Source organism: Cebus imitator, unplaced genomic scaffold (assembly GCF_001604975.1).
Source record: "Cebus imitator isolate Cc_AM_T3 unplaced genomic scaffold, Cebus_imitator-1.0 Scaffold146, whole genome shotgun sequence".
In the NCBI taxonomy this organism is placed as follows: domain Eukaryota; kingdom Metazoa; phylum Chordata; class Mammalia; order Primates; family Cebidae; genus Cebus; species Cebus imitator.
This window is the reverse complement of record NW_016107461.1, coordinates 4,792,656-4,811,981: the sequence shown is the minus strand read 5'-3', so window position 1 is coordinate 4,811,981 and position 19,326 is coordinate 4,792,656. Positions and strand designations below refer to the sequence as shown.

The following is a 19,326-nucleotide window of genomic DNA, read 5'->3' as shown; positions in this document are numbered from 1 at the left end:
TTAAGTACAGAGTGAGCAGTAGTTTCTTAGGCCATCTGTGAAGACTTGAACTAGGTTTAGATGCTCAAGAGATACAACTCAGATGAGAGTTTTGCAAGCACGGGCACCAAGTCATTATGATGGTTAACTATTACAGCACTTTGGGTAAACTTTCCCTAAAAGTAAGAACTTGCAGACTAAAACTTTCAACTTCAAGTCTACTCGGGAAAAAAATAAAAAAACCCACAACAATATGCCTGTTTAATTTCTCCTATATAAGAGGTTAAACAAGAGTATTTTATCAAATTTCTTAGAGCTGTAGTGATTTAAAAAAAAAATAAAGGAATGATGAACACTGTATAGCTGTGGCAATGTAAAATAAAGCCACTTTTGGACTACCCTAATGATTAGTTCTATTGTCTATAGTTTATTCTCAGGGCACAGAAATACTAAAACCATTTTAAATTTGTTACTTTAAACTAAAACTCCATTGGATGATGTCCCAAATGACTTTTTTCTCCAAATCCTAATGAATACATTTCTGTAGTTGAGTGTTATAGCGAGTATCATCTAAAAGTATTAAGTCTAACAAACCTAACAAACCTCTAAAAAGAGGAGATGTCTCATCACAAAAATATATAAAAATCAATTTTAAAATCAAGGGTAGTATATCTAATATTTTTAAATGTTCAGTAGAGAAATGTTCCTGTTCTAGAAAAGCTGTATTTGTACACACTTCTCATTCTCCCAGACATTTGTTTTCCTCTAGTGTTTCTGAGCACTTCTCTGAAGTGACTCAGAGATGGCCGGCTTCCTGGACATCACACCTTTGCAGTGGACATCCTACACTGCAGGAAAGGTCTTTCTCAATAAGTACATGGGAGTCACTAATATGCTCTGTACCACTTCAAAGGCTGAAAGGAAATGAACTATATGATTGGTTTGCATTGTTTAATAAGAAATGGCCCGGGAATTATTGATGGGTAGAAATAAAATTTTTATTAAGAAGCGGACAGATATCCAAGAACTGTGAGAAACTACAAAGGTGTCACAAATGTGTACTGGAATGCTAAAAGGGGATTTAAGAAACAAATAAAATATTTTAAAAAAGAGATTAGTTTATCACAGTTCTTCAACATGAAGTTAATTATGTGAGAAAAACCATCAATTTCTCAGAATATACTTAACATCAAACAACATATGTGTACTAAAGGGCTACTACATAAGGCACCAAGGGCTATGAAGATATATATGCAAAAGTTGGTTTACTGCTGTGTTTATACTATATATAAAATGAATACATGACTTAAGAGATTATTTTCAAAACAAAATTATTGTACACAAATGTAGGAAAAAGGAAGGCTATATATCAAAATGTTGTCTTTGGGTATATGGAATTTTTCTTTTTTGCTTAATTATATTTTCTAAATTGCCTACAATTAACATATATTGTTACTATTGCAAAAAGAAAAAAAATTCATATTTTACCAAAAAACGCCCAACCGTGGTAATTGCCCTCCAAAGATGTCTATGTATCAATCCCTGATATCTGTGAATATGCTACCTTACACAGCAAAAAGGACTTTGCAGGGGTAATTAACTTAAAAGACTGGAAGATTATCCTGGATTATCTGAGTGGTCCTGAGATAATAATAAAGGTCTTTATAAGGGGAAGGCAGAAGTGTCAGGGTCAGCATAAGAGAGACTGGAAGACGCTACGCTGCTGGCTTTGATGATGGAGGACAGGACCACAAGCCAAAGAATCATGTGACTCTTCCCAGGAGTCTCCAAAAGGAGGTAGTCTTGTGGACACCTTGATTTTCATAAAGAACTATTTTAGACTTCCGGCTTACATTATTGCAAGATGATAAATTTGTATTTTTTTAAATCACTAAGTTTGTGGTAATCTGTCCCAGCAGCAATAGAAGTTGAATGCACTAGCTTAATAACACTAAGAAATATTTGTGATGCACCAAAAAAGGAACTGTAAATGCTAAAGAACAAAGATGGACATACAAGGTGCATCTGGAGGTCAGTTAGGAAAAAAATAAATCAGCCTTGTTTGTTAGAGGCAGGGATTTATGGACAGAAGAAATGGGAAACATGTATGGGACAGAAGAATGAAATCAGACTGAGAATTTAAATTGATCCTTTAAGCCAAATTTGACTTCCGGGAAAGGGAATCTGGTTTTTGGCAAAGTTACTATATTTCTATATAGTTACTATATTACTTGACAAAGTTACTATAGTCCCATTTTACACATTCAAAACTCAATATTTTCTGCCAATGCATTTACTAACAATAAATTTTGTTATGATTTTTTTGAGTTTCTATCTCAATCCCTCATTTATAGTATGTGGGCACTAAACTAGAGAGTATTAAGGTTCCTCCCAATCTACCATTCCAGAAGTCCTTGAATAATGCTATCAACTCATTTTTTGTGAAAACTGTTAAATGAAGAAAAATCAGATATTTATCCTGCCTTTCCTGTCTGAACCATGTGTCAAGGTTACCAAACAGAGGTGAAGGGGAGCTTCTTTTTATGAAAATAGTCTAACTGAAGCATCAAGAAAGACTGACAGAATTGGAATATCACCATTTTGCAGTCCCTTAATGAACTGATGGGTCTAGGCAATGGTTATCAATAGCTGTTACTATCACACAAAGAAAAACAACAGATAATATGTTGCTTCTGATGGAAGTACACAGACCACCTATAAAATACACTTGATGAGGCCTCAATATCTAACTACCAACTTACAGGAAATACCACTGAAAGGGGAGCATGTTAAATGAATTCTGGATCCTTTTATAGAACTAAAAGAACAAACCTTAGAGATATTTAGTTCAATCCTATTATTTCATTAGAAGGAAAGTTGAAGACCCAAGGGAATGTAAGTATGTATTAGCCCCTGTTCCAATTTCCTACTGCTGCAAAACAAGTCATCCAAACAATTTTTTATTTTTTGACAGAGTCTCATTATGTCCCCCAGGCTGGAGTGCAGTGGTGCAATCTTGGCTCATTGCAACCTCTGCCTCCCAGGTTCAAGTGATTCTCGTGTCTCAGCCTCCCAAGTAGCTGGGATGCACCACCAGGTCCAGCTAATTTTTTGTATTTTTTAGTAGACACCGGGTCTCACCATGTTGGCCAGGCTGGTCTCGAACTCCTGGCCTCAAGTGCTCTCCCCACCTCAGCCTCCTAAAGTGCTAGGATTATAAGTGTACTGCTATGCCAGGCCTACACAAACCATTTTGAGGCTTAAAACAACAATCATTCATTATCTCCCCTGGTTCTGGGATTAACTGGGGTCAGCTGTGGTTCTCACTTGAGGTTCCTCACACAGTTACAGCCAGATGGTGGTTGAGGCTGGAGTCATCCTGAAGGCTTCTCACTCACATCTGGTGGTGAGGGCTTCCGCTGGGGCTATCAATTGGATTACTGGTGTCCTGGCTTCTTCACACAATGGTGACTGGGTTCCAAGAGGAAGCATCCCCAAAATAACGAGGCAGAAACTACAACACCTTTTATGATCCAACCTCTTGAGTCATATGGCACCCGTAAAGCTGTAGTCACTGGCCCACCCAGATTCAATGACACAGAGTACAACTCTCCATGGGAGGAGTATCAACACTACATTTTAAGAACATATGCAGATCCTGTTGAAACCATTCTGGAACACATACTTTGCCACAGATGCCCTTCCTAAAAGATTCCATATGACTCTCCTTGTAAACCCCTATGATGGCACTTATCACACAGTGAGAAACTGCCTGCCTATTCGTGACCCATCTCTTCCACTAAAACATAGCTCCTTACAAGAAATAATTGGATCAGTAAAGTAATCTTTGTATTCCTGGCACTTAGCAGATGCTAAAAAAACAAACTGTCAAATCAGTGAACAAACAAATGAAAGTCAGATTTAAAGCTGGGAATATCTGTAAATGTATCTGTAAATGTTCTTCATCTAAATCTCTTATAAGTAAACTTAAAAGACTGTCAGTTTTTAGAACTGTTATTACTTCTAAATTTTAGTAATAATATATCCTCACATTTGACTCATTTATCTTTAAGTAATAAGACTGCTACTTAAACATTGTATCTAACAGCTTAAAATTAATCAGCAACACAAAATACTCATCTTAATATATATTCAGGATAATTTGTGGATTTATTTTTCTTGAAAATTGGCAGGCTATTTTATGACACATGCCCTTAAAAGGAAATTTGTGTATAACACCACTGTTGCTAAATATGCCAAATGAAACAGTTGAAAACCACTCCAAGAACTTAGTGTACTCAAGTGCAAACATACAATTTAAAAGTATTTTTATTCATAAATTATATATTTTTGTATCCTGTTACTGGATATAGCCATTCAAACCTAAATTATCACTCTACAATCTACTGTTTTTTTCTTGTCAGCAAATATAACCAAGATGAAATAAAATTACATAATTCAAAACTTGAAAATTAGGTAAGCGATTTCTTGGCCTGAAGAAGGCACACACGTATTCAACACACTGAACTGGCTATTTTAAGAATACTGTGCCTTCTAGTGCACCATTCATAACCATTTCATTATTGAACCAAATGTTATTAATCAGTTCTTAATCTGAGGAGACTGTATATAATAGTTTTTTGTCACATTTCCTGCAAGGTATCATCATTAATCATGTATCTCTGTAAGCAACGATGAACGTGTACCAGCAACACTTACCAATGAGTACCTGACCACTCTTCATAGCAGATCCCCCAGGCAGCAGGCCATGGACTACAAGCCTCTCTCCATCACCCTGCTTTCCAGTTCTTCTCCAGCTCCACTTGGTCTGATGAATAATTCCAACCAGCACTTCTAGAAGCTTGAGCTGTTCTTTGGCTTTGAAGACAGTTAGCTTTTTGGGGTTTACATAAACATTCACATCTTTGTACCGCTGTTGGACAATGACTCCTGTCTTCTGATTGGACTGATGCTTTAGAATGGATACGGGCCCAGTATCGTGGCTATTTTTTTTCTTGCAGTGCTTGGGTAAAAGTTTTTTTCTTCTTAAAATTTTGGTAAACCGCTTAAGTTTGGGTTCATACTTTTTTCTTTCTTTGTAATCATCTTCAATGACAATCTCATTTTCACTGAACCTCACATGGTTCACAGTTGGTGTCTCAGGAAGGAGGCTTTCTTCTTCATCCTCACTCAGTTCCAAATAAAACAGCTCTCCATTTTTCTGCACACTGTCCAGCCATTCAGGCTCAAGATCACTACAAAAGAGAGAAAAGATAATAGCAGCCCAATATAAAAAAAATAGGTATGTTATCCTGGCATGGGGGTGAGGGTAGGGGCTGCGGAGCAGGGATGGGAAAGGGCGAAACTTCTTTATTATTTCAAATTATCCTTCCTATTTCTAATTTATTGAGAGCCTCAACATTATTTCCTATAGGATACTTTTTCTGTAGAGCTTTGAAGAATGAGAGTTGGAGGAGAAGGAATAAAAAAGGCATAGCAATAGAAAGGAAAACCAATGAAAAAAGAAATGGTCCACTTATAGAATCTGTGAGTTGCAAAAAATTAATTCAATCACTGTGAATTGCTTAAACAATTTCACTGACTGATAATTTGCATTAGCAGTTGATTATGCAATTATACCCACAGAAGCATGCCAATTGGAAACTGTACATGAAAATACATTATTTGCATATAAATCATTTAGGATGGCTGTCAGGTTAAAATGAAAGCTAAAGCCTACCAGCTTTAACAGGCTTTTACATAAGTTTTCAAAACAAAACATTCACTTCACCAGGAACTAAAATCTGTCCTGAAAACAAACAGTTTATAATCACAGCTAATATAGTAATGATCATTTTACAATCTATAATTTCCATAAAACTCCTTTTTATGAAAAATTATAGTAGGAAACCCAAAGCATATATTATATAATTCATCATGTGATTATAAAAAATATTTTTGACTGGGAAGTATGCTGCTGGAAAAAAACAAAAATTACTGCTATTAAAATAGTTGAAATAGCATTAAGAAGCAAAAATACTCATGGTAACAAATCTAAACTCTACCCTGTTCAATATTATGAACAGTTTACCTTTTAAACTGTTATTCTTTAAAGTGAAACTACTCATAGTAGAAAAATGAACATGTAGAGAGTCTTTCCAGAAACATGAGCTGTAATATCCTGGCCTGAAAGAGTCTAATTTGTGTTGTAATCATTAAATCAGAAGACATTTCTATTTTCTGCACTGTTTATTAGCAACTCCAGTTCTTTTAACTTAAAAGTTAAATGTCTCTTTCAAAATACTTTGAAAATTATCCCCCAGAATATACTATTCTATTACTCAACTCAAACTAACTACTGCCCTGGTCTGTGGCTGGTCATTAATACAGAATTTTCAACTATATATGAAACATTTTTTAAAAGGCCTAACAAGCTCAAAACATCAAAACTAACATTTCTTTGGGACTTGTTGGCTCCCAGTATATGGTATCATCATAGGCACTAACCATTACTTATTATACAGATTATTAACCAAATATTGCTTATTTCAACCATACCTATCTGTACCCACAGAATCAATAAATAACTCTGCAGTTCTACTCGTGAGAATGTAAATAACTATGTCCCCACCATAATCATTTAGATTACAAAGCTACTTTAGTTTTAATTGCTAGAGTGTAAATACCATGATTGCACATTAATTTCTTACCAAAATATACATCAATTTAATATATCTATCAATTTAAACAATGAATAAAGCCTTATTATCTCACCCTTTTAATCTGGTAAGTTATTTGTATTAGAGACATGTAAAAAGAATATTTTTTCCACTTGCTAAATATGAAGATGATTCATTTCAATCCCTAAAATTTGAATGTGAAATCACTTTTGGTTATGATTCAAAGATCCATGCAGGTGGGGGCCAAGGGGGATAGCATCTTGGCATTCAATTGTGGAGCAACTGAACAGCACCAGGAACTGTAGTAAGTAGCAGAATTATAATGATGAGAATGTCAGTTCCTGCCCTTGCTTAGTAAAGAGAAAGTGAGAAATAATTTGTGACAATACACAGGGTAAGTATAAGATAGAGGCATACAAGAGAGTAACCCAGCTTAGCCTAGCTGGAGGTTGAAGGGAGATCAGGGAGACCCCAGAAATCAGTTTTAAAGGATAAATCGGGGAGGAAAAGAGATGGGGAGCTGAAAGGAAAGCCGTGAAGAGGACTTCAAACAGGAGTAACAGCATAAGCAGAGACCTGAGGATAGTCCCTACAGCCTACATGGAGAACTACTGGCAGTCTGCAGTTGCCAGAGCAAATGTGAAAGGTGGGGAATGACAGAAGTGGTGAAGCCTAGTTTTGCCAGGCTTTTTAGATCACCCTAACAGGTTTGGCTTTTGTAGTTCAGGTAGGAAGGCATCAACAAAGAGTTTTAAGTAGAGAGTTTATATGTTAAATATCCCTGGATAGACCTACTTTGGCAAGCAAATGGTTGGTGGATTCGAGGTGGACCAGACTCAAGGCAGGATGACTAGTTAGGGGACTGTTTCAGTAGTTGAGGCAAAAATGAAAATAAAGCAATAGTAGAATAGATGGGAAGTAGAAAAGACATTTGAGAAACTCTTGAAAATCTACCAGAACTTTGAGACTGATTAGGTGAGGAGATGAGAGGGAGGGATTAATATTGTAGATTTCTAGTTGGGGACTGTACTTTCATGCGTCCTTTTGTGCATGTGCAGACTCACTATAATAAATGGGAACACAATCTTAATACAAGTCATTTTCTCTTACTATCTCTCTCACATAAACACTGTTAAAAATCTATGCTTTTATAATCATATAAAAACATATATAGGGTTATTCTGTCGCTGTTTTGAAAAAATGGAATTGTTACATATGCACCTATATATAAGGTATATATAAAGGTATATACTTAACTTTATAATTTCTCCCTTAACAATACAGCTTAGAAATCACCAGTGGCTGCGTGATTTCCATATCAAGGATATAGGACATTTGGTCATCCACCTACTGATAAGCTTTGTGTTCAGTTCTTGTTTTTCTACCACAAAGTTACAGGAACCTTCCATATACACATGTGTGTATATACAGGTCTTTACCCAAAAAAGTATACTAATTCCTATTATCACTAGCAATATGTGGGATCTATTCTCTTGGTGTCTAGATTTTTTAAAAATACATCACTTAAAAGATATCCTTTTAATGTATTTTAAATGTAAAAATGTAATATAAGGTAATTTTAATGTAAAAATACATCATTTTAAGAAAGTTTTAAAAAAGAGGAAGAAGCTAAAAGGAAGATAAAGAGGTAGAGACAGGGAAATGTACATTGAGACCCCACACAGAAGGGCAACTTATACTGAAAAGCAAATGAACTGAAAAATTATGAAGAGCTGAGTTCAAATTTTGTTCTGATTTTAACTTTCCTAAGAATGATCAATTGCTTTAGTTTTCCTCTTGTTGAAAACAGATTATAGTTACCTCACAGGACTGTTGTCAATAGAAAATATTATAATGTTGTTCCTGACAACATAGTTAAGTTCCAATAAATGTCACTTCCCTTCCTCTTGCCTTTACTGGATATAACTCTTGTGTTTCTGTATTAAATGAATGTGTTTCTGGCATTAAATGAAGATGTCTCTAATGATCTCAGTTTGCCAGGTTTTAGGCTAGGTGCCAGTGACACAAGAAGCAAAGCTAGGCACTGCTTTTAAGGACCCTACAGTTCAACATTCCCGGAAGTTTCTTTATTCCTACTCCAGAGGATAAGTTCCTAGGTAGATAAGCATCAAGAGATTGGTCGACGGGTACAAAATTATAGTTAGATAGGAGAAATAAGTTCTGGTGTTCTATTGCACAATAGGGAGACTATAGTTAACAATATTACAGTGTATATTTCAAAATTACTAGAACAGAGGATGTTTGAATGCTCTCATCACAAAGAAATGATAAACGTATGAGGTGATAAATATGTCCTGATTTAATCACCACGCAATGTATATATACATGTATGGAAACATCACATTGTACCCCATAAATATGTAAATTATTATGTCAATTTTTTAAAAAGAGGATAAATGACTAGTATATTAAGAAATTTTAATAGAATTCTAACAATTGTCTCAAACTAGTTATTCTAGTCCTACTAGAAGAAAGGGGATGTATTAACCACAATAACAACAATAACAAAAATAACAACACAAAAACCTAACCTTTCATTACAACTTCCCCAAATTAAAGAAATTAATACATATAGATAATTCCTACTCCAGGAGATAAAATTTACTCCCCTTGAGTATAGACTTAGTGACTATATTCTTCCAGAGGACGAAGTATGGAAAAGGAAAGAAAGTAACTTTCCGGGGAAGAGACCTAGAAGACACCACCTTACAAACCAAGTGATCAAGGTTATGAAGAACAGGAAAGGACTAAGAAATTGTTACAGACCAGAGGAGACTAAGCACACAATACAATATTCTGAATTGAATCCTGGCATATAAAAAGAACATTAACAGAAGAGTGGTGAAAGCCAAATGAAGTTTGGAGTTAATAGAATGACCAATGTACATGTCTTAGTTTCAACAAATGTATAATACTTGTGTAAGATGTTAACATCAGGGGAAATTGGGTGAAGGATTTATGGGAAGCCCGAACTATCTTTGGAACTCTTGTGTAAATCTGAACTTACTCAAAAATAAAAAACAATTAATGAAAGGAATTAAATTTAACAGTTTTAATTCAGATCTTTGTAACACATGGGTCATATTTCAGCACTAATATAAATCAATACTCCTTCAACATTTTCTAAGACTCTATGGTAAAAGCTGCAGAATTCTCATTGGGTAAATGTTTTAAAATTTTCTTTCAATGAATCTTGTTTTGTTTATTCTGCTTTGCTTTAAGCAGAATAACTATATGTTTATAGCCCGCCTGCAATGCTCTAGGGCACTTTAATTGGTGTTCAAGGGTCTAAATGATGTGGTAAACATGAGTAGAGTCCTTCTTCCCAAAGAAAGACTCGTTAATTTGCAAATAAGCAAGTTCACTTACATAAGCTGTAACATAAATATATTAAAGAAAATGAATTTCAGATAACGCTAATAATTTTCTCATTCCTGATGTATTTAAGAATATCTAGGTCACCACTAAATCATTTAATACCCTCTAATAGCTATTTGAATCTCTCAGGTCTTTATTTGCATTAATGCCAGCATTTTTCATCATTTGCAATAGTATAGCAATTTCCTTAACTACCACAAGAAAAGAGTTATAAAACAGCCAGTCCTACTGGCACATTTTTTATTTAGTGAAAATAGACATTTGTTACTCTTCCAAATCTGTTACATTATACTTTTTTCTTTTTATCTTAGTGCGCAAAGCACAATGCACTTTACCAAAGTGGTAACACATATACTTTTGTGGTGCTAATAGGTAAAAAAGGACAATTCTAGGAACAGAGAAAAACTACACACAATAAAAAAACACCGTGACAAATTAATAAGGATTCTATCTGGCACTTGTTCAGTAAGCACTGGCCTGCCCATGCTTCTCTATGTTTTCTTTTTTGTGTTCGGTCTACCAATGATATCTCATTTGTACTCTTGATGGTCTTCGGATCATTTTCTAAAGGAACACCATGAATTTCATCATTAAAATATATCCTGGATGATATAGCAGCTTAGGGGTAGGGAGTCTCAGATGGGCTGAAGCTCTTCTGGCCAGTCAACATTAGAATAACTGTTAAGCATGTCAGAGAAGGCAAAGGGATCAGTCAATATATGCGTAACTGTTCATTCACTTCAAGTAATACATCTAATAGTGACCTCATTCTCCAGGTCACATTTCCTACCACCACCCCCCTCAGCGAAATAGGTCATTCTCATGCATCACTAAGTTAGTGATACAATCTAACCCTGGCAGAACAAAAATCATACACCAACAAAACATTTTGTGATAGGACTTTACTGAACTTTTAAAGATGTCCAGTGGGACAGAGAGCTAATCAAATGGCTGAAATGCAAGTGCCAACACTCAGGAATAAAGATTGCTGCAGGAGAGTACAGGATGGATAAAGAGTCTAAGATGGATCAGAAAAGATTCTAGGAAAAGGTAGCACTTAAGTGGGACCTTGAATGATTTTGACAAGTAGAGATAGGAAGAAAGGGTATTTCAAACAGAGAGAACAAAGTACATAAAGGTGTAGGTATAAAAGCACATGGTCAGTTTGAGAATGAGTGGATAATCATTTTCAATAATGAACTGGGAGATCAATGAAAATGAGATAGGAAAGGCTTGGGACAGTTCTAAAAGAGTTTTAAAAATCAACCTAAGGAATCTAGAATTTATTTGGAAGGCCAGCAAACTTTTGAGTAGAGTAGAAAAATGATTTAGAACTGTGTTTTAGAAAGCAAACCGGTAGCGGTATGGAAGAAAGACCAGAAACAGGAGAAATCAGCGGCATGCAGATTAGTTAGGAGGCAACTCCACTGGCATGGGAAACAGCCAAGAGGCAAGAGGCAAGCCTTTTAAGTAAGGCAGTGCCTGTGAGAAGGGAGAAAGGAAAAAACCAGTGAAGGAAGTCAATAGTCTGGAGACATCAGATCTGGAGACAACAGTAAGGAGACAGTGATATCAGTAAATGAGATGGGCAGTTTTAGAGGAGAAATGGGAGACAATGAATTCTCTTCAGACACTGAGCTGGAAGTAGAGATGACAGCAGGGAATTAACGTTTTTCATCATAAACCCTAGTTATATACCAGGTGTCTTTTTAATCTATAGTATAAGTAAAAAGGAATAAGGTTTCAGAGCAGAAGAAAAAGTAGGAAATATTATTATAAATTGGATGCTAATAGTATGGCATCATGAGTTTAAATGAAATGTTTTGATTCTTCACAAGCAGCATGTCCTCCTATTAAAAATTCAAGAAAGAGAGAAATTTGGGCATTTCTACACATCATTGAGTTGAAGATATGATGTAACTTTGGCAAAACAAAAATCATAAAGCAGCAAAATATTTTACGTTAGAGCTTTACTGTACAGGTTTTTTTCCTTTCCTTTCCTTTTTTTTTTGAGACAGTGTCTCACTTTATCACTACATTGTAGCGCAATGTAGTGATTTCAGCTTACTGCAACCTCCACCTCCTGGGTTCAAGTGATTCTTCTGCCTCAGTCTCCAGAGTAGATGGGATTATAGGCATACACCACCACGCCTGGCTATTTTTTGTATTTTAAGCAGAGATGGGGTTTCACCATGTTGGTCTGGCCGGTCTTGAACTCCTGACCTCAGGTGATCCACTCGCCTCAGCCTCCCAAAGTGCTGGTATTACAGGTGTGAGCCCAGCTCAGAATAGGTCTTCAGTCTACAATGGTGATAGGGCTTTGCTGTACAAAAAAAAAAAAAAAAAAAAAAAGGACTTTTTTTTCCTTCAGACAGGGTTTTGCTCTGTTACCCAGGATGGGGTGCAATGATGTGATCACAGCTCACTGCAACCTTGAACTCCTGAGCTTAAGTGATCCTCTCACCTCTGCCTCCCAAGTTGCAAGACTACAGCAGACATATACCATCACATCTGTTTAATTTTTTAATCTTTTATTTTAGAGATGGAGTTTCACTATGTTGCTGAGGCTGGTCTCTGACTCCTGGTATCAAGAATGCTCCTGTTTTGGCCTCCTAAAATGGTAGATTACAGGTGTGAGCCACCATAGCTGGCTGAGAGATGAACTATTAATGGGGGCAATAACATGGATGAATCTCAAAGTAATTATGCTGAGTAAAAGAAGGCAAAGAAGAACATTCATACGTACAATTCCATCTTTATAAAACTTTAGAAACTACAAACTGCTGTAGAATAACGAAAAGCAGATAAATGGTTATCAAAAGAGGCATAAGTGGACTTCAGCAGGCACATGGGGAGACTCATGTGCGAAATGGTTTATGTTCATTATCTTGACAGATGCGTATATGTCAAAACATAAAATTGTACACTTAAAATGTATGCAGGTTTTTTTTGTATATTAATTATCCTTCCATGAAGCTATTTTTAAAGTTCCAGAAAAAAATTTAAAGGAAATATCTCCCTTCTTTTCCAGCTAATCCTGGTGTTTTAGGTAGAGATTTCCTTGCTTTTAACAGGTAATTTATCTCATTTAAAATTATTCCTGTTTCTCTCTATCAGCCAGTTTTAAAATTGACATAACAACAACAAATTCACTTTGAAAAATGAAAAATCCAAGTCATAAAATTGACAACTTCTGGGTAACATGAACTAGGCATGTTACCTAGTAACTTGGCGTTGCTGCATGTGAATGTATGATTTCCATGATCTTAATACTAAAACTTGCTAATGACTCCCTCAACCCAACCAACCCACCAATATTATCTCTGAGGTCTCCCAGGGGACATACCCATGTGCCAACTTAAGACATACTGCAGCAATATAAACTCTTCTTCTTTAACAAATCTAAAACAAACCTATTACAAGAACTCTACCAGAATTTACCATAATGTAATTTCATCTCACAGATGATAAACTTTTAAATTCCATATTGATAATCACATGCAGCTCAGGTATAAAGCATGTATGAAACAGTATATTCCAAAAATACCCATGCAGATAACTAACTAAAACGTTGAAAATTTAGGATATTTTATGTGAATCAATACGTAGTATAACTTCCTTAATAAGCTTCATGTAGTCCATGAAATACAATAGGAAATTCATTTCTTTGCTTTGATGAGAAAGACTAAGGTTGGCATTCCTGTGCCTTTGATTAAAGAGCGGTTCTGTACAAGTTGGGAAGGCCACTTCTTTTAATGATGACTGTAGCTTAGAGAAGTAAACATCTAACACCATAAAGGAAGAACAGAACATAAGCCTTTCTGGTAAGGTCAGCAAATTAATCCTCATGTTCTACAAATCAAGAACGGACAGACTTAAAATCTGAAACTTCGTAGGACTTGAAATACAGACCAGCAAAACATCTTATGATAGGGATTTGCTATACTTTTATTATTAAAGTAAACACACTAGGATAAACACACTAGAGTATTTGGCATGATTAGTAATAACTTAATGTAGTAAGCTTAATGATATTTTTTTAAAAGCCAAAATATAACACACATATACATATATTTTGAATAACAAAATACTTTGAAGTGACAAGTTTTCCTATCACAAGGTCCTCAGATTGGTCATTTCCTAGGAAACAAAGAACACTATTTTAATCCCATCAGAGTCATGGTGGCCCATTAAATATCAGGCATCTTGAATTCTCACACTGACAATACTCAGCTGTGCAACCACGTAGGAATTATAGATTCCCTCTGGGCTAAAAGTATGTGACTCTAAAATTGGAGAAGCCAAGAGTAAAACTTGATTAAAGCTTCACTCTTATCTGGCCTCGGTATGTGAAACCATAGACAGTGTACACTGTCTATGTCTATGGTTTCAACTGCCTATGGTTTCACATACCAAGGCCAAATAAGGTTCTTTGTAATTCGTATTTCTTTCCAGCAGTATTGTGTAATAATCATGAATTTTAAAATTATTTTTTAAATGCCCACAGCATTTAAAAAACTATGATATTTTAAAATTTGTTTTAAGTCTTCAGGAATATATTAAGGAGGTTTCTCCACCATACTTTTAAAGACAATGATAAAAATCTTTAATATACTGGTAGGTAAAAACAATTGCCAAATAACTGTTACTTCTACACACACATAAATTATTTGTTAACTGTTGTTCCTAAATACACATAAAATGTCATCCTAAAACTGCCCAGATATGGTTGTCCATTACTGGGTTAGCTGACATTTTGGCATCAAAACATTTTCACCATTAGTCATTCACTTCATGCTACTACTGCTAATTGACTTTTCTAATTCTTAATCCATAGTAGTAAGGCATAGATTTTCTTAAAAATGATGTAGCACTGAGTACTGTGAATCAAAATAACCTTTACATGGCATTAGTAATAAAAAAGTGAAAACCTTTAGGTATCAGTATTTTTAAAAATTAAATTATAAAGTAAAATGGAAAACAAGAAAACCATGGAAATGCATAGGAAAATACAGCAGAAATATGCAGACGTGCTGAGAGGTTGTCCTTGATGGTGAGACTATGGGTGGGCATTTCTTTCTGTTATATAGCTATTCATTTCCATAACAGAAAAAAGTCTGCATAAACAACTGCCTTATAAAACAGTTGTTTTATAAAGTGGGGTGTCTCTCCACTTCAAATACTAATGAGATTAAATCACAAAGATCACACCAAAGGAGCAAGAAGGCACTGCAATCGGAACAAAGAGTTCTTGAACACTGTTACAGACACATCCTCCTATGGCCTAGACAGACCCCATGACCAGAAAGAGGAGATTCTCCTCATCTAAGAATCATTTTTAAAAAACCTATAGCAGCAAAGACTGGCATCCTCATTTCTCCTTACACCACCATACAACGGAACGTGGTGCAATTAAATCCCACTTATTATAGAACCTCAGTCACTCGATTCCAACCACGCCAAAATCCTTGCAGTTTCCCCAGACCACGTGTATATTCTCTGGATGGAAGAGATGGGCTTAATTGTCCCTCTTTGAGAACCTTACTCATAATCGCTACTCGCTGAGGAATATGAACCCGAGTCGCTGACCCGATCTTCAGAATCACAGTCCTCATCTTCTTCTTGTGAAGAGGGGTTTCCAGGGAGCTCGTCTGGGCTCCGACGCGAATCGCAGGAAGCCACAGCGGCCATCGTCAGGGAAGCAACCGCTACGAGTAGAATAATTCAAATCTCGCAGCTACAGCTTGCTGAGGCCGCCATGTTGCCTCTGCTTGGGAAAGGGACAGAGGCCATGTGACCACCAATCCTTAGCTGCTATTGGTGGTAGCTCGGGTTGCCAAGGAGACGGGGAAGCTTCCCAGACAAAACAAGGCGGATTGAAAACAGCCAGTGAGCTGAAAGTTAGAGGAGGGCGTCTCATTTAGAAGAATAGAAATAGCTAAAACTTCACCGCTTACGCTCCCCAGAATGCTCTTCCTTGGAGCAGCATAACTTGTTAAAACAGACGGAGATCCCCTGGGCTTTCCCCTTTTCCTTCCAGTGCTGGATTCCCAGTTTGCTCTTTGTTCTGTTTCTAATGCCTAACAGCTGTTGGTCAGCCTGGATTTCCTTCCAGGTGAAGGAAACCGCACTTTACCTTTACTTAGGGCCTCATCCATGCAAGTAATAAAGGCTTTTAAGCAATGCCATCTAGGTGTTAATGTAAATTCACTCCATTGTTTCTCTGGTTTTCATATTGGTTTTATATTGTTTCCCAATTGCAAATTTTCAGTTTCCCCAAGTGTGTATCGTAGAGTGCCGCAAATGAGTGGCAATACTGTGAAATCAATTTCATGTTCATTTTCTAACTCAAAATTTTATAATCTAATTAAGTGTTCTCATTACTAAAGTTGGAAGTGTAAACTGGTAAAATCTACCTGTCATTTATGAATACGTACATCAAGTATTTTTTTTAAGTTATACTTTAAGTTCTGGGGTACATGTGCAGATAGTGCAGGATTGTTACATAGGTATACACATGCCATGGTGGTTTGTTGCATCCATCCCCCTGTCACCTACATTAGGTATTTTTCCTAATGTTATACTTCCCCAACTCCGCCACCCCCTGCTATCCTTCCCGTAGCCCCCCACACCCCAACAGGCCCCAGTGTGTGATGTTCCCCTCCCTGTGTCCATGTGTTCTCACTGTTCAACGCCCACTTATGAGTGATAACATGAAGTGTTTGTTTTTATGTTCTTGTGTTAGCTTGTGGAGAATGATGGTTTCTAGCTTCATCCATGTCCCTGCAAAGGACATGAACTCATCCTTTTTTAGGGCTGCATAGTATTCCATGGTTTTTTTATATGTGCCACATTTTCTTTATCCAGTCTATCATTGATGGGCATTTGGGTTGGTTCCAAGTCTTTGCTATTCTAAACAGTGCCGCAATGAACATACATGTGCCTGTGTCTTTATAACAGAACAATTTATAATCCTTTGGGTATATACCCAGTTATGGGATTGCTGGGTCAAATGGTATTTCTATTTCTAGATCCTTGAGGAATCGCTACACTGTCTTCCACAATGGTTGCCTAATTTACACTCCCACCAACAGTGTAAAAGCGTTCCTATTTCTCCACATCCTCTCCAGCATCTGTTGTCTCCAGATTTTTAAATAATCGCCATTCTAACTGGTGTGAGATCGTATCTCAATGTGGTTTTGATTTGCATTTCTCTAATGACCACTGATGATGAGCATTTTTTCATATGTTTGTTGGCCTCATTCATGTATGTCTTATTTCGAGAAGTGTCTGTTCATATCCTTTGTCCACTTTTTGATGGTGTTGTTTGTTTTGTTCCTATAAATTTGTTTAAGTTCTTTGTAGATTCTGGATATTAGCACTTTGTCAGATAGGTAGATTGTAAAAACGTTTTCCCATTCTTTTGGTTGCCAGTTCACTCTAATGATTGTTTCTTTTGCTGGGCAGAAGCTCTTAAGTTTAATTAGATCCCATTTGTCTATTTTGGCTTTTGTTGTCATTGCTTTTGGTGTTTTAGTCATGAAGTCCTTGCCTTGCCTATGCCTACATCCTGAATTTGGTATTGCCTAGGTTTTCTTCAAGGAGTTTTATGGTGTTAGGCCTCATGTTTAAATCTTTAATCCATCTGGAGTTAATATTTGTATAAGGTTTAAGGAAGGGGTCCAGATTCAGCTTTCTGCACATGGCTAGCCAGTTTTCCCAACTCCATTTATTAAACAGGGAATCATTTCCCCATTGCTTGTTTTTGTCAGTTTGTCAAAGATTAGATGGTTGTAGGTGTGTGGCATTACTTCCAAGGCCTTTGTTCTGTTCCATTGGTCTATATCTCTGTTTTGGTACCAGTATCATGCTGTTTTGATTACTGTAGCCTTGTTATATAGGTTGAAGTCAGGTAGTGTGATGCCTCCAGGTTTGTTCCTTTTGCTTAGGATTGTCTTGGCTATGCGGGCTCTTTTTTGGTTCCATATGAAGTTTGAGGTGGTTTTTTCCAGTTCTGTGAAGAAGGTCAATGGTAGTTTGATGGGGATAGCATTGAATCTATAAATTACTTTGGGCAGTATGGCCATTTTTGCAATATTGATTCTTCCTAACCATGAGCGTGGAATGTTTTTCCATCTGTTTGTGTCCTCTCTTATTTCCTTGAGCAGTGGTCTGTGGTTCTCCTTGAAGAGGTTCTTCACATCCCTTGTTAGTTGTATTCCTAGGTATTTAATTCTCTTTGTAGCAATTGTGAATGGTAGTTCGCTCATAATTTGGCTCTCTGTTTGTCTGTTATTGGTTTATAGAAATGCTTGTTATTTTTGCACATTGATTTTGTATGCTGAGACTTTGCTGAAGTTGCTTATCATCTTAAGGAGATTTGGGGCTGAGACAATGGGTCTTCTAAATATATAATCATGTCATCTGCAAATAGAGACAATTTGACCTCCTGTCTTCTAATTAAATACGATTTATTTCTTTTCCTTGCCTTTTTGCTCTGGCCAGAACTTCCAATACGATGTTGAATGGGAGTGGTGAGAGAGGGCACCCTTGTCTAGTGCCAATTTTCAAAGAGAATGCTTCCAGTTTTTGCCATTCAATATGATACTGGCTGTGGGTTTGTCATAAATAGCTTTTATTATTTTGAGATACGTTCCATCAATACCTAGTTTATTGAGAATTTTTATCATAAAGGGCTGTTGAATTTTGTTGAAGGCCTTTTCTGCATCTATTGGGATAATCATGTGGCTTTTGACTTTGGTTCAGTTTATTTGATGGATTACATTTATAGATTTGTGTATGTTGAACCAGCCTTGCATCCCCGGGATGAAGCTGACTTGATTGTGATGGATAAGCTTTCTGATGTGCTGTTGGATTTGTTTTGCCAGTATTTTATTGAAGATTTTTGCATCAATGTTCATCATGGATATTGGCCTGAAATCTTCTTTTTAGTTGCGTCTCTGCCAGATTTTGGTATCAAGATGATACTGTTCTCCTACCATGAGTTAGGAAGGATATCCTCTTTTTCTATTGCTTGGAATAGTTTCAGAAGGAATGGTAGCAGCTCCTCTTTGTACCTCTGGTAGAATTCGGCTGTGAACCCATCTGGTCCTCGTCTTTTTTTGGTTGATAGGCTATTAATTGCTGCCTCAACTTCAGACCTTGTTATTCAGGGATTCAACTTCTTCCTGGTTTAGTCTTGGGAGGGTGTAAGTGTCCAGGAATTTATCAGTTTCTTCTAGATTTACTGGCTTATGTGCATAGAGGT

General features: G+C 36.4%; 1 protein-coding gene across 4 annotated transcripts in view; it reads right to left on the bottom strand.

Moving 5' to 3' along the window:
- Nucleotides 1-19,326, bottom strand: part of INTU (inturned planar cell polarity protein) — a 94,890-nt gene that overhangs the window by 64,725 nt on the left and 10,839 nt on the right. For 3 of the 4 annotated variants that reach the window (XM_017542748.2, XM_037743551.1, XM_037743553.1), the window contains exons 1-2: nucleotides 15,604-15,853; nucleotides 4,699-5,234 (exon numbers count right to left, since the gene is read on the bottom strand). In XM_017542748.2, coding sequence (XP_017398237.1) covers nucleotides 4,699-5,234; nucleotides 15,604-15,749 — 682 coding nt within the window. In that variant the 5' untranslated portion in view covers nucleotides 15,750-15,853. Of the gene's footprint in view, nucleotides 1-4,698; nucleotides 5,235-15,603; nucleotides 15,854-19,326 lie in introns of those variants that run through there. The other variant, XM_037743552.1, reaches the window with a different exon arrangement.